At 40.7% G+C, this 15,769-nt stretch overlaps 1 protein-coding gene across 2 annotated transcripts in view; it reads right to left on the minus strand.

Annotated features, from left to right (window-relative positions):
- The window catches only part of p3h1 (prolyl 3-hydroxylase 1), a 67,436-nt gene that overhangs the window by 50,094 nt on the left and 1,573 nt on the right, over positions 1-15,769 (minus strand). Inside the window, exons 1-3 of one of the 2 annotated variants that reach the window (XM_057846046.1) lie at positions 5,624-6,279; positions 1,694-1,846; positions 1,386-1,575 (exon numbers count right to left, since the gene is read on the minus strand). In XM_057846046.1, coding sequence (XP_057702029.1) covers positions 1,386-1,575; positions 1,694-1,846; positions 5,624-6,085 — 805 coding nt within the window. In that variant the 5' untranslated portion in view covers positions 6,086-6,279. Of the gene's footprint in view, positions 1-1,385; positions 1,576-1,693; positions 1,847-5,623; positions 6,280-15,769 lie in introns of those variants that run through there. The other variant, XM_057846047.1, reaches the window with a different exon arrangement.

Genomic DNA, 15,769 nt, shown 5'->3' on the forward strand with positions numbered 1-15,769 from the left:
GAGGTTGGTGGGGAAACTTGACCAGAGTTAGGCAGTGTGTAAAAAATGAAACATGCGAATAATAATACAAATGGGGAAACCAAATCCGTTGCATCACCGGAATTGTGCAGGGAAGATTTTTGAACGTACTTATATATTTTAAAATGCGCTGAATCGATTCGGCTTGTTGCCCGCATCGAATCGAATCTTCCATGCCCCGCATCGGGATGCATCGCCGCATCGATTATTGTTGACACCACTAATATCATATATATATATATACACATACATATACAGTACAGGCCAAAAGTTTGGACACACCTCATTCAATGCAATACAAATGATGGTCCCAACCCCATTGAAAATGCAACATGTTTCACCCTCCAACCCCCTTTTCCCTCCCTGTAAAGTCAAACTCCGCCTATGGGTACAAACTGTAACTGTAAAATGTAAGTAAAGGCTGGTTACAAACTTAAGTAGTGCTCTCGTTACCTGTAGGCTGTGCTTCGAGTTGTATAGCACTGTGCTGTAATTCCAAGTGGTTCCTTGAATTGGATGTGGAGTTTTTAGCAGTCGACTGTTTTTTTGAGCAAGCGCAAAGTTTGCAAGGCATGGAGATATTTTTGTCATCTCTATTGGACAAAAATGTGAAGTAATGGCTGTATTGCCAGTGAGCTAATGCAGCCATTTGTGGTATCTCTCCTGCCTCTTTCACTTCTCGCGTCCTGACGAGGTAGGTAGGCTCTATGTTGTGCTGGCCGCCGCAGCTCTCAGCACTCATGGTAATACTCACGACCCGATTTTTTTGTCCTCCGATTAGAAAACGTGACATTTGATGTCACTCCCAAACTCATTTCTATTCGAAATATCTTCGTACATGACTACAGTATTCTTAATTCTACATACATTATGAGGCAATAACAAAATAGTAACACACAGGAACTAAGGAAACTAACAGATTACTGGTTTGGAAAAATGTTAGATTGCTCGTGAGTGAAAGAAAGTAATCAGTAATCACTGACAACACTGGCTATTTTACAGAGGTGGCGGCGGCGACACAGCATTCTGTTCGGTGGACGTCACAGCTGATGAAACCTCGACAAATGTGCTTTCTTGGAAGTTAGGGACACTTAAAGAATGGGTCTCACCCCTCCAGTTGCTAAGCTAAATGAGATCTCGATGTACGTTTGTGTGGAGCTGTAGTTCACAACAACAACAAAAAAACTATTGAGTACTTGCTGAAACTAGTAAAGCTCTTTATGAGGTTATTACAATCTCTTGTACTCCTTAACCTCTCATACTGCTGACGTCGACTTGAATGTTGTGAGTCGGTCATCTGAATACTTTGATTGGATTTTATGTGTACAGTATACCAGTCTTAACTGTGGTATGGTATGATTCTTTACCTGTCATTGTCTGATAGAGGTCAGCATTGTACTCCATGTAATTGTAGCCATCATAGTTGTAGCTTCCCTCACAAAGTGCTCTGCACTTGTCATCAGCCGTGAAGTACTCATTTACAGCCACCTCAAATAGTTGGGCTGCCAGACTGAAAGAGTTGTCGCTGTAGTAACTCTTCGCCATCAAAAACTTTGCCTGAACAAACAACACTGACATTAATACAACTTGGAAACTTCATTCGTGGTCAAACATCAAAGTTCGACATTATTAATTGGTGTTATTTTCAGAAAAGACCATTTTTAAAAATTCAAACCATATGTGGCCTGGACTCAAGATCTTTGAAGTCATCTTCCTGCACTCCGGACATTGTGCTGTAGTAGTCCAGGTTTTGTCTCATTTCCACATGATCTTTGTTTCCTTGAAAGAATGTGTTGGCTGCAGCCACAGCCTTGTCCACCTTATTTATCTAAAAGAAACACAGAACGACAGTGATGAGATGTACTCAAGTATCATTTGTTTGATCAATTTTCAATTTCAAATCCCATCATCCTGTCAAACATCCGCTCACTTCGTTATCAAAGAGACCAGTTTCATGCCAGGTGCCGAATGGAAAGGGCGTTCAGGGACACCTGCATTATCGGTCTGAGACCTGGCTTGAGAGTCGATCTCCGATGTCAAAGTCAGCCTGGATAGTTTTACCATCATCAGTTCTGACAGGACACGGCAAGACGTTGGACGGCATGTCCGTCTTTATATTAATAACAGATGGTATACCGAACATCAAGGGGCATCAGAAGGCATGTCCAACGAACCTAGAGATGATGACTTTGTCATTGCGACCATTGGAAGTTTCCTATACGTGTTTTTATTTGTATGTGGGACCCAGCGCTAACGTTAAGACAACGTTGGAGCGAGTAGCTAAGCACGCTAATGCTATGATGGCCAAGTATTTTGGGCCTGCGGTGTACATCATGTGGGATTACAACTCATGTAAAATGGACAGTCTCCTATCATGTTGTCACCAATATGTGGATACGCCTATGGAAACACAGTTTAATTGTGTGTACAATGACAATAAAGTTCTACTTGACTTAGAAAAGGTAAGCAAAAGCTTTTTTTTTTTTTTTTTTTTTTTTTTTTTTAAAGATTTCTTAGTCTTAGCGCTAACGTTATTAAGTGGCCTACTGATTAGGGAATACGTCAAATGTGCAAGTGTGGATGTATTGCACTGACAAATGTTTCTAAGTGCTATTATGCACACATCAATGGCTTAATGCTTATTCATAAATTGGACTTAGGTCGACTAAGCCTTCTTGACCTTGATGAGAAACTTGATTTTTGAAGCATTGCCCATTTTGTGTTTTTGCTATCAGGACACCCACCCAGCAAAGCCCTCGAAGCCACCTGCCATACACTGAACCGTCACCCCCGCAGCCGCTCAAGACCTTGTCCTTGTTAAATAAAATCCATTCACTCCACATGTTTCCTGGTCGCACTTTGATCCACATCAGCTTTGCCTACCTTGCCTTAACACTGTGCTCCCATTTAATTGTCCACAAAACAAGAAGAACGACGGTCACACTCTCTCACACACCTTTTTCCTTCTTGCACGCACACACAAAAACACAATACTGAATCCATAGGCATCGCCAGACATAATATACTGAGGCACGTGCCCCAGTACTGAAAAATAAATACATAAATAAATAAGATATTTTAGAGTTTTTAAGTCCACATACAGTAGCATAATCTACAGATTGCACCTATTTTTCACTTCATATAGACAATCTGCACAAGGCTTCTTAACCTGGGCTGTCAACAGACTTGCAGGGGCCCGGGGACAAGAGATCTGATCTTTTGTCCACCTGATCTCCCATAGCCTTCTCTCTCCTTGGCTCAACGCGAGCAGCCAGCATGTCTTGTCATACCGCAGCTCAATAGGCCACTATGTACGTAGTGTAGCCTCGAGTGCGCCAGAGCAGGGTCAAACCATTCTACATGGTTTGGGGGGGTACAAAAAAATGGGAAAAAACATGTATTTGAAATATCTAACATGGTTACGTTTTTTAAGTATACATCGAGTAGAACATAATATTTAATCGGACAATGATTTAGATAAAAAAGAAATACAGGAATGTAAAGTAAAATAAATTAAGGGTGATTCAGGGGCCCCTATGGTCCTGAGGCCTGGGACAACATACCCGGTTGTCCCCGTCGACGGACTTGCTCCTTAATATGGTAATTTATGCACGTAACTTTGACTGTAATAGGTATATGAATTGATACTTCGAGAAGCTTTTTGGGGAGATATGCTGCATTCATGTGTATCGGGAGATCTGTGTTCCCAAGTTGGAAAATCGTTCTTATAAGTAGTAAAGTCGTAACGTGTGATTAAAAACAAACAAACAGACAAACAAAAAAAACATGGTTGCTACAAAGAAGGGCAGTCTATTTTAATGCTCCAACGACATCACAAGTTGAGTGACTGGTGCTTCTATAGACCCCATTTAATAGACATTCATTTTTTCGATTACTCCAACAACATGTGAATGCAGCATCAATATCATGGTGCGTGTGCCAAATTGCCAATCATACAGTCGACAGTGCCAATGACATCTCCCCATCTGCTTTACAGGTTAGTGCCAGATAAACTGCCTAACCTATTTCTTCGTTTTTACATCTGTGTTGATGTTTGTTTGGTCACCTACTCCCATGAATTGCAAATTTAGCTGGTTTTACTCTTTACGTATCAGGAAGTTAAGTGTGGTAAACTACACTGATCACAAATTGAAGTAGCAAATTACCTGCCATCTTTGACCTAACTAGCTATGTATACAAGGACATTTGAATGTGATTTGAGTGAGAGGCTCTCACTCAAGAGATTTGTCTAACATTGTGTTGATATGATATGTGGTATTTGAACTGTATCAATACTGATGCTATTTAGTGCTATTTGCTTATGTGACCAAAATGAATAGAATCAGTCCGTATGAATTAATTACCTAAGCTATAAAAATTTTGCATGTGTGCTCATCATAATTTCCAGCTGTTTTAGAAGCATTTTATTTATTACTGCAGTCCCTGAAATTTGTAACAAGACGTCTAATTTTTTATTTCTATTTGACTCAAACGTCATTACTCTTACAAATGGATATTAGAAAGTTATTTGTTTGCAGCAAGGATAGAAAAGGCAAGAAGAAATGAGAGAGGTAAGATGTGTTACCCACCTAGGCAACATAAACCCCCTTTAGGTGAAAACCTACCAGTTAAAAAACACTGATGAATTGCATAACAGTTACAGTCATATACAGTATATCCCCATTTCTGTCCAGACAAAGTAGAGCAGCAGAGGGTAGGAATAGGCGGAAGAGAGATGGAAGTTGATGAGCATGAGCAGAGGTGAATTGACTTATCGATAAGGGATGTCCCGATTTTGAATACTGATTGGAAAACAAAAACAGTCACTTTTTCACAAACTTGTATTTTGGTATAGTTTTATATATAGTTTAATTCGCTATTTCTGACTTTTATGATAAATAGTCACAATGTCAATGACAACCTTGCTCCCACAAACTCGACCAGTTCACCTGCCGATTTAGTGTCCCATTACAATACCCATCTCCACTCACTCCTGAACTACCACGCCCCCCTAAAAACCCGTTCTGTTTCTTTCACCCAATTATTATTATAATTAAATAAATTCTAAAAATAAAAAATAAAAAAAATTTAAACTGCCCGCTCGCCAGTACCCGTATTGTATTAGGTCTAGTGACGCCCCTTGCTGAAGCTTGTTATTTTGTCATAGCGCCTATCTTCACTGTCACGTTATATTCCACTTGTACTAAGTTGTATATACCTTTTTATAAAGTTTTTATAGTCTTTTTGTATTTTATACTTTTGACTGCATGCTCTTTTGATGCTGCTGCAATACCTGAATTTCCCCTATGGGGGATCAATAAAGGATTATTATTATTTTATCTTATTCCTCAAAGAACAAAATGAAAACCAATTAAAATTTGTGAAACCTATCAACATCATGTATATTTTCATGCACCACGAAAACAAATCAAAATCTCCTCAGAAGCTTGTGACGTGGCATTGCCGTTCGATTGGGGGCGGGCGTTTAACTTTAGTTTGCATCGACTACTGTAATGACAACTCACAAATCTCCGTTCTGTATAATGCTTTTGACCAAAAAACACAGCGATTACAGTCGCCGGCTATTCATACTCTACTACTGTACCTTGAAATATGCGACTTGCAAGTAGTTGTAAGGGGTCCTCTTGTTGAATTCCAACTCCACTTCTTCACTGATTTGATGCAAAGTTGGCAAACCAAGGTTTTTAGTTTCGCAAGAATTTACACAGTCCGCGCGTTTCAGAATTTTCCAGAAAAATGCCAGGTCGTCTACAGATCCAGCGCCGGGTATGGAGATCCCTAGACCGACCACGGGGTCTTCAAATGCGGTCTGGTTAGCGCATTTGAGTCGGCAGTCTGCCTTTACCTTGCGGACTGTTGCTCTGTTCCGGAGAGCCTTCTCCATGTTGAGAATTACCGAGAGATAGTCTCCCTTATAGTAGGCTTCCACCGCTGTGTCAAAAAGGAAATCATATGGCTCCAAAATAAAATGATTGCTCAAGTAAGAACTCCACGAGCGTGATGGGAAAGCAATGAAAATAAATGTAAATGCTAAACTCAGCTCCATTCTCCAAAAATCTCGTGCAAATGTTATTTGAATTTTGACTGGGTCAGTAGCTCTTGGGATATTTTAAACAACGTTATTAGACTCTTTACTAAAAACGGTCATTTAGAAAATCAAGGGGGGAAATTGCCAATCTCATCTACAGCAGGCTTCAAGTGAGTTTTCGGAGAAGAGGTGGGGTTGCGTTTGGGTCGGCCCCCCTCTCCACCAAAAGCTCACACGTCACTTGTTTCCTTAAACGAGGGGCAACCAGGGCCGTGCCTGAACAATTTGGTGCCCTAGGTCAGGCTTGTCACACTCATTTTGGTTCGTGGGCCACATTTAAGGCAATTAAATCTCATGTAATTGGAGGAGCAAATGGGACAGAATGAAATATATATCTTTAAATAAATACTTAAATGTGTCATTAATTAAAATGGGAATTAAATAAATAAAATCATCATTTTACATGTTTCTTTATAATACTAGTCAAATGAATGTTCAGAAAAATATAATTATTTCACTATTTAATTATTTCATGGCAAGGGCATAGGTTTGGTCTCAACAATGGTAGGGATGCTATAACAGCATAACCCGCACTTTTTGCTGAGGACGGCACTTTAATAAGACCAAACAGATTGAATGAACGTAGGTCAGGGCTACATAAATTAAAATGGTGGAATTTTTCCTTTCCCGTTCTACTTAGCCTATAGTCTCTTTCATCAGCTTCTTAATTTTCATCTCTAAAGTGCATCAGTGGGTTGAGCAATTATGGAGAAAAAAATTAATCGGGATTAATTAAACATTTTTAACTTTTATGATTAATGTATGATTATCTGAAAAAAAAATGTCTGCATAGACTGCAAAGAAAAATATTTTAATTAATAAATAATATAGAAAATAAATAAATACCTTTTAAATAAATGCACAAATAGGTATTTGGTTTCAAAAGTGTAAAGTGACAACATGCTCTAGCCTTCTTCTAAAGCAGGCCGTTTACAAGAAGAAAAGCAGCAGCACGCTTTTGTAGGGCTGTCAAACGATTAAAATTTTTAATCGAGTTAATTACAGCTTAAAAATTCATTAATCGTAATTAATCGCAATTCAAACCATCTATAAAATATGCCTTATTTTTCTGTAAATTATTGTTGGAATGGAAAGATAAGACACAAGATGGATATATACATTCAATATACGGTACATAAGTACTGTATTTGTTTATTATAACAATAAATCAACAAGATGGCATTAAAGCGGAAATGTAAAGTAAGGTTGGCCAACCATGTTTTTGAATAATATAAATGGCTAAACAATTATAAGCATATTTTTGTTATTTTTTTAACGCAACCCTTCCAGATTCTTTATTTAACCCATAGCAACGCCCTTGACAACGAAAATGCTTTTCTTCGGCAATCTTCGGAAATGACGTCACACCTAGAAGTGCGAGGGAAGTCCGCCATAGAACAGTATTGTTTGTTGCATTGTTTTTCGGTAAGATGCCACGGCGGTGTGTGGCGGTGTTTTGTTCTCACTCTAACGAAAAGTTGTTTGAGTGGCCAAAGGATAGCAGGGCACGTAAATGGACATCTTTCGTTCGCACGAAGCGAATGAATTTCACGCCATCATCGAGTAGTGTTCTCTGCTACAAACACTTTGAAGATGCCTGCTTCCTTAACGGTTCTGCTAATGATCAAGGATTTGCCAAAAAGTAAGTGTGATTTTTGGATAGATGACTGAGTGATTGATGACTTTGTCAAAGCAGAGCTACCAACTGTTGTGGAATGTACAGTAGAAGCTAGCGACGTTAGCCGAAAGCAAACTCGTGGCAATAGTCGTGGCATAGTTGTTGTTGTGTTCGCTAGGTTAAGCGTGTTTAAAATTGTGCTTCATCTACGATCTTGTCCGAAAGGGTTAATCCACTGTCAATCGGGAAAGGGGTGTGGATGTGCATATAAGCGGGTCGGGGTCGCGGTAATTCACGGTCACGTTGCCGTAAGAGACACACACCGCCGGTGAGTTTGTGCACATTTATTTGTATTTGTATTATGTATTTCCACCTTCACGCTTCAAGCATTGCATTGCATTTGTACGATTCTGCGTTTCTTTCACCGTGATCGCTTGATAGCCTTCTAGTTTGTGTTTTACGAGAGCTGCTGACAGCTGACGAACAAGCATGTTGGTTTTAATGTCTCGCAGTGAATCAGCGAGCGCGCAAGTCACGCAGTGAATCATGGGGAAATGTAATCTCTGAAGTGGTGCTTTGTAATCTGTTCGCTTGTGTGAAAAAACTACATTTCCTCACACCATTAGACGCCACTTCCTGCCGAGGGCCACAAGCTGTGTTTGTACTATTAGCTCCATGTGTTAATAAAGAAACAAAGTTGTCAGCACGTCGTGTGTTCGATACCTTTTTCAACAAAAAGCTCATAACAAGACACTATGTACGATCCGTTTAAGAGACGCTGGGACTGGAAGTAGTAGTAACTGGTAGTACAAGGCGAGGCGGAGATGAGCGAGAAGCAAAACTTCGCGGTCGAATGTGAAGGCAGTCCGCTATTATTTTGTTTTCTTATTGTTGCCACAATAAAGTGGAGAAAGCCATCAACGACTCATCTCCTTCTTTCCCCCCAACGTTTTTATATTATTATTTTATATGCATGAGAGCTGCCGGATCTGCCAAAATGAACATGAAGTCTGATTATTATTTTTTTAAACAATGTCTTCAGATAGACAAAAACATAAAATTATGTGCAAATGCCTGCATCTTCAAATCATGAAAATAAAAACAGCCTATATCTTACCAATCTTGTAATCTCGATGGGTCTTGTCTCCATTCCATGTCAGGTAGTCTAGGCACATAGTTTGCATCCTGATTAGCGTTTGGCTAATACATGATAGGTCCAACATAAAATTCCAACCTCCTCTTCTTCCTCCAAGTCTTCAAAAACTTGGATCTCCTCCCTTGCGCTCGATCTATCGCTTATATCGGTTTGAATCATTGTTTGAAGGGCTTTGTATGGCGGCCGTATGTATGGAGCGCTGCCATCGCTGTTCTCGGTGTGACGTATGACTTCCGGGTTCGTCCCCTTTCAGGCTCAAACTTCGGAAACGCGATTATTTTGTCAAATATACAACATATAAATTATTTTTTCATGCTTTATTTGTTGGACAATGTTTAATTACTTTAATTGTGACCCTATTTGGCATGTTATGAAATTACTTCACATTTCTGCTTTAAGATTATTGACATTCTCTTAAAGCGATCCATGGATACAAAGACTTGTAGTTTTTAAAATATAAATGTTAGTACAAGTTATAGATATTTTATATTAAAACCCCTCTTGATGTTTTCGTTCTATTAAAATTTGTAAAATTTTCAATCAAAAATTAACTAGTAGCTCGCCATTGTTAATGTGAATAATTACACCATGCTCACTCATGGAACTAACTCATAAAATCAGTTGGACCCAAACGCCAGCAGAGAGCGCCAAACACCAAAAAACAAGTGACAAGCGGACATTACACTGTCCATTAGTCTGTTACATTACACTATTACATTAGTCTGTTTGAGAGGGGCATGTGCGTTAACTGCGTCAAATATTTTAACGTGATTAATCTAAAAAATTAATTACCGCCCGTTAACGCGATAATTTTGACAGCCCTGGTTTGTTGTTTGACTGTTAACACTTTCCTGTGTTGGACTTCTCTTTGTAAGCAGCTTCTTGCTCAGGATTTTCTTGTTCTATAGTTTTTAGCAGTTCACCACATTTCTCACAGTTAATTTAAAGTTAACAGTACAAAACACATACAGGAGGACACTTCTTAGCAGCTCGAGGTTTGCAGGTTAGCAAGATCACACAGTATAGGGTTAGGGTTAGAAATGTACTTAAGTATATTTTTTTGTATCTGTACTTTGAGTACAAATATGAAGTGGTACTTTTTACCTTTACTTCAATACATTTTACAGCAAGTTTTTTTACTTTTACACCACTACTTTTCAAATTGTTGCCTGCTACGCTACTTTTTTTCCCTCATACGAATTGATAGTTTCATTTTCATGCCGCCGGTGCAATCGATAAGCCCCGTGCAACTATACCGTAACTGAACATTAGAGGCAGCAACATGAGTACCAGCAAGATAAGGCGGCTGAACAAGATATTGATCAACAGCGAGCAGCGCACCTTCAGATGGATAGGTGCTACACACTCTTGTACAGTAGGTGGGGGTATGCACTATACTAGAGCATTAATAATTTTAGGAAATCCCACGGGTCATGGGACAAGAATAATAATCAACGGGATAAGGAACACCTAAATGGGTGACCATTTTCACCTGTGTTAAAAAACCTGGAGGACAGAAGCATTCATTTTTGTAGTTTTATTCTCATGGGCCAACACTGTCTCGACTTGTGGTGGCACGTTAAAAGATCTACACATTCCAATATCCCAGTGCTTCTCAATTATTTTTGTTATGCCCCCCAGGAAGACCTAAACGTTTAGCGCCCCCCCAACTCTCTGCTGCCACTATAGTATCATATGTCTATAAAATTATTATTACTATAAGTAGTGATGTGCCCTGCTGTGCCGAGGCGCCAATGCGTGTGCCGAGTAAACCGGAAAAAAATCTACAAAGCGCGCATCGAGGCATGTGTTGATGACGCTTGTGGCCATGCCCGAAGCCTCGGAACGCGCGTTGCTACGTCCGAAGCCTCGCGAGACGGGCTTCCTATATGTCATCGCCAACACATACTTGCGTGGGTTATTCTAAATAAAATGGCGCACCGAGACGACACTGAGCTGACAGGTGACACTGACACACCCCACTCGTATCTTCAAACCTCAATTCAATCTGATTCGTTTTGCAATGGACGCACCGTCCACAAAGAAAAAGAACAGAACATCCCCTGTCTGGGATCATTTTGAGCAGATCTCCCCTAAAAAGTTACAAATTATAATAACCAGTGTGAATATATATTGTAAATTATTGTGACAACACAGTTTATCCCTCGTTTTAATGTCTTTCTTCTACTTGCTGATATTTCAAAAGGTGAAGTGTAAACTTTGTTCTACAGAATGGGTACCAAAAGAAAACTTCTTCTATGTTGAGGCCCTATAAGGCCCTGCATGAAAATAAGGAGACAACTCAAATAGAACCACGCCCAGGTAAGCCATTTCAACATGCAATGAAAAAACAGCATAGCCTACCATGTATATTTCAAATGCGACAGATGAAATGATTGACATCTATCATTAATAGGCCTACTCTGTTTCTGTTAAACTGCAGTGGATCAGAATGCAGTGGAAGAGGCATTGATCTATATGGTAATTGAAGATTGCCAGCCCTTCAGTTTTGTGGAGGACACAGGGTTCAGGAAGCTTATCCAAGCTTTCGACCCTACATATGTCTCCCCACCAGGCTGGTGTGTATGAGAGCACATGAATCATTATTCCCCATTCCCCCATAACTGATCTTCCAATAGTGTACTTTCTCCTTTCCTTTAGACTTTGAAAGCCATGGTGGAGGACAGGTACCAGCAGGCAAAGGAGAATGCTTAAGAGCATGTAGCAGAGTCTTCTGCATTGGCATAACAGCAGATATGTGGACCAGCAACAACACAGATGCATATCTGGCAGTCACTTGTCATTTCATTGATGAGCACACCTCTCTGCACTCAGCTGTGTTAAGCGTGCTCCACTTCCCTGACCGCCATACAGCTAAGAACATGGCTGCCGTTAAATCAGCACTCATGGCACAATGGGGCATTTCCACCAAAGTAACTTGCCTTGTGACAGATGGTGCAGCCAACATGGCTGCATGTGCCAGAAACTTTCATCTGCGCCACACAATTCGTGTGGCCGTAAGAGCAGCCCTGGCAGGCCTACACACTGACATTAACGCACTCACATCCCACCAGTTGAGGCTCTGAGAGTCTGCAGGTGCTGTCCCCATTTAATGATGCCACCGTAGAGCTCTCAGTGGCGAGGAGAGTGTCTGGGTCCAAGGTCATACCACTTTTGGCCACCACACGTTGGAGGATGACATAGGAACCATGCAAATGGAGGAGAGCAAAGCAATGGCTGAGAGTCTAAAAAAGAACAACTGAGGGACAAGCTCTACAACCTCCAAGCCATGAGCATCATGTCACTGGCAACACTGCTGGATCCTAGCTTTGTATCAGTTGTCTGTTTTTCTCATCTGTCTACTAGTACCAACAATTGAGCAACTGCCTCTTGTTGAACAGTTCACAACTGCAATGAGTCTCATTGTCATTTGCAGGTTCAAGAAGATAGGCTTCTTTAGCCCCAATAAAGCACAAGAGGCTAAGAGGAGCCTCACAGCTGAATGTGCGACAGTGATCCAGCACAGGGCATCTTCCTCCTCCTCCAACCCGTCATCTTCATCAACACAACCGGACACATCAGAAGCTTCCCAGCCTGTGGAGCAAGGTAATTTTCATTACATTCTAATGGTGTTAATTAAGCAATAGGAAATGAGCGGCAGTGCATTATTGTGGGATAAGGTATTCTTTTGCTCCCACCTCTACGATGGGCAGCTAGAACTGCCTGTTGGCTGTTAGTCTGTTTGTTGTGTCTTAGGTGACAAACTGTGGTGGCGATTGGACCACACAGTCATGCAGAGGAGGACCCAGAGTGAGACCGCAGATGCGACTGTGGAGGCCTACACTTACCTGGGGGAACCCAACATAAGCAGGATGTCAAACCCCCTGGACTACTGGGAAACGAAATCGTCATCGCACACACCATATAATTGTCTGCATTAGTCTAACACATATATAGTCTAACACATACATATGACACCATCTAAGTGTTTGCATTACTCTAACACACGTAATATAATTAATCAGGAAATAGTATCATTTTCATATTTACGGTAGGACTACGCTACTAATATAAAATAAATAGAACACCATAGTTTAATGAGAGGAAATAGAAGAGATACACAATGCCGTCTTATCACAGGAGTGACGCACCAACTCTGGCAAATCTGCTCTCCCAGCAAACTCCAAGGACAAAGCGCTTTGTCCTTAAACAAGCACAACCAGCCCGGACAGCAAAGTTGATAGCGGGCGTCCCAATCCACGCACGAACCTAAGCCGCCCAAAACCGGCCACAGCGGGGGTGGCACAAAAGCAACGCCCAGAAACGCCTTCGACAAGACCCGCGTCAGCAAAGACTTCAAAAAGACTGGACACTGAGATAAGACAGATTTCTTCTGCTCGGAAACATGTAGCCTTGTTTTGGATCCAGAATTGTCCCTCCGTCGTCTGTTTTTGCCTTGTTTTTGACCATTGTCGACGAATAAATTGTCAACCTGTTTTCGGCGAGTGTTCTTCAAGCTTTTGAAACATGGAGTCAGTGTGCAAAGGGTTAACACAGGAACGCGCGGAGTTTAGCTTCCTCCTGGCCTGGCTCTTCGGGGGCGTCGAGCGGCGGAGCACATTTCCGTTCTGTTGCCGGCCTCCCCGTGCGGTTTGGGCTGGGAGGACTAAATTCCTTCAACAAACATGTCTACCCAAACCTCTACAAACTAGCAATAACCTTTCTCTGTACCCCGGCCTCATCCGTCCCTTGCGAAAGACTTTTTTCAAAAGCAGGAGAAATCCTATCTAAAAAAAGAAAACGGTTAAAGCCAAAGACATTGGAAATGCTAGTTATCCTCAATAAAAATGAATGAAAGGTGTGTCTTGTCTTTGTTTATATGTCAATGTCTAAAATGAAGCAATCATTCTTTCAAGTAACACACACACACATTCATTCACATCACAACTCCCTGCCCTTTTGACAACATCAAATCCATGGTATCATTTTAATCACTGTCTGTCATGACCAGTGTTGGGCACGTTACTTTAAAAAAGTAATTAGTTACATTACTCACTACGTCTTCCAAAAAGTAACTGAGTTAGTAACTGAATTACTCTATAGTAAAAGTAACTAGTTACCAGGGAAAGTAACTATTTCCGTTACTTTAAAAAGAACTTGTTGTATGTCAAAGAATTTGAAATTTTCTGAGCAGTATTCGACTCAGTGGAATAGAGAAGAACAGACAGGTAGTTAACTTGTTAGGTGCTTCAGCAGATTTGAATTGCTTACCACAGATGTCGACAAAAGCTTTGTCCCGGGACATAAATTACACATTACATGCAGGTTCTTTCCTTTAATTTCGACTAACTTGAAATAGTGTCTATATCTCTACCTCTTAAAGGACAATTTTTCTTCTGAATGCTCTGCCATCCCGACCCTGTGCATCTGTTTTGCGTGTGTGTTTGCCGCACGCGCTGTTCCGGGTTGCTTGTGAAATCACCGGCTCTGATTGGCTTACCAAGACACATGACTCTAACCCTCAGCCAATCACAATCACTTCCATCGCATCTCTCGAGGGGCTGCATTCAGGTAGGCTCGTTTCCCGACAATTCATGTCACCTTCAAAGCATCTGCTGTCCTCAAGATGGAAGCAGAATTATTGCTGGCTGACAGTGGGAGATGGGAACGAGGCTAGCATCAGGTGTAGCAAACACAGAAACGTTACCAAACTTTGGAAAGCATTGTCTAATTGAATGAGCAGGGACAAACAGCTTGGAGTCAGAAGTATGTGCACTATTCTCGAACCTGAAAACAACCAAAGTCTTGGATGACAAATCAACAGAGCAAAGTCTCGACTCGACACGGCTGGTAGTTTCTTCAGTTTATTCAGAGTAAGTAACGCACCGCTTTTGACCGTCAGTAACGGTAACGACGTTGTAACGGCGGAAAAAGTAATTAGTTAGATTACCCCGTTACTGAAAAAATAACGCCTTTACGTAACGGCGTTATTTATAACGGACGGCGTTACTCCCAACACTGGTCATGACATTTATTTACCACATGAAGGCGCAATAGAACAAATGAAGCCTTATGATGCTTTGGACCAGGAGCGAACCAGTTGGATGGAAAGCCTCATTGCTTTATGATGCTTCAGTTTACCATCACTGACTTTAAGTACACATCTGCATAACATTGTGTCCTTCTTAATATTAAAGAAAAATGGATTGGAAAGCAAACTTCAAAAACACAACAAACCAAGTCAAAAACTGAACCGCCCAGCACACCCAAATGGAGAGCTGCCACCACCTCTCCTGAACAAAGCAAACAATTCAACTTATATAGCAGAAGGAAGAACACATTATTGGATGATTAGCTGATGATGAAATGGTTCCAGCTGTGGAGGCCCTCCCTGATTACACAGATGGAAATGACTGCAAAGGAAAAATACAGGTGAAACACAACATAACCCAGTACAAAGTAAAAGGAAACAAACATACCTGGAAAAAAGCATAAATTACTCCCTGTCCGTAACAGAAGTTAAATTGAGTTCCTTTGAAACTGCATTATTTTTTTTCCTCATACAGTGAAGTGAATTAGCTTCAGGAATTTATAGATAATATTAATATTTCCTTTCAGCAAGGGTGTTACTAAAGAAGGCAGTTTACAGTGTGTGCCAATTCTCTATCAGCCGTCATTTTTCCTCCACTATTTGATCGCTTACGAGAAGGCATGTTTGCTGGAGGTCAAAATGTCTTTTAATAGGCAAAATATTTTTTTTTTTTTTTTTTAATCTTATCGCGATTAACCATCTTTGTTGTTTACATTCACTCGGAACCCTTTGAGGTTGCAACTGGTACCATCCGGATGGGATAAGTCTGACTTCCCG

This window comes from Corythoichthys intestinalis, chromosome 9 (assembly GCF_030265065.1).
Source record: "Corythoichthys intestinalis isolate RoL2023-P3 chromosome 9, ASM3026506v1, whole genome shotgun sequence".
NCBI lineage: Eukaryota > Metazoa > Chordata > Actinopteri > Syngnathiformes > Syngnathidae > Corythoichthys > Corythoichthys intestinalis.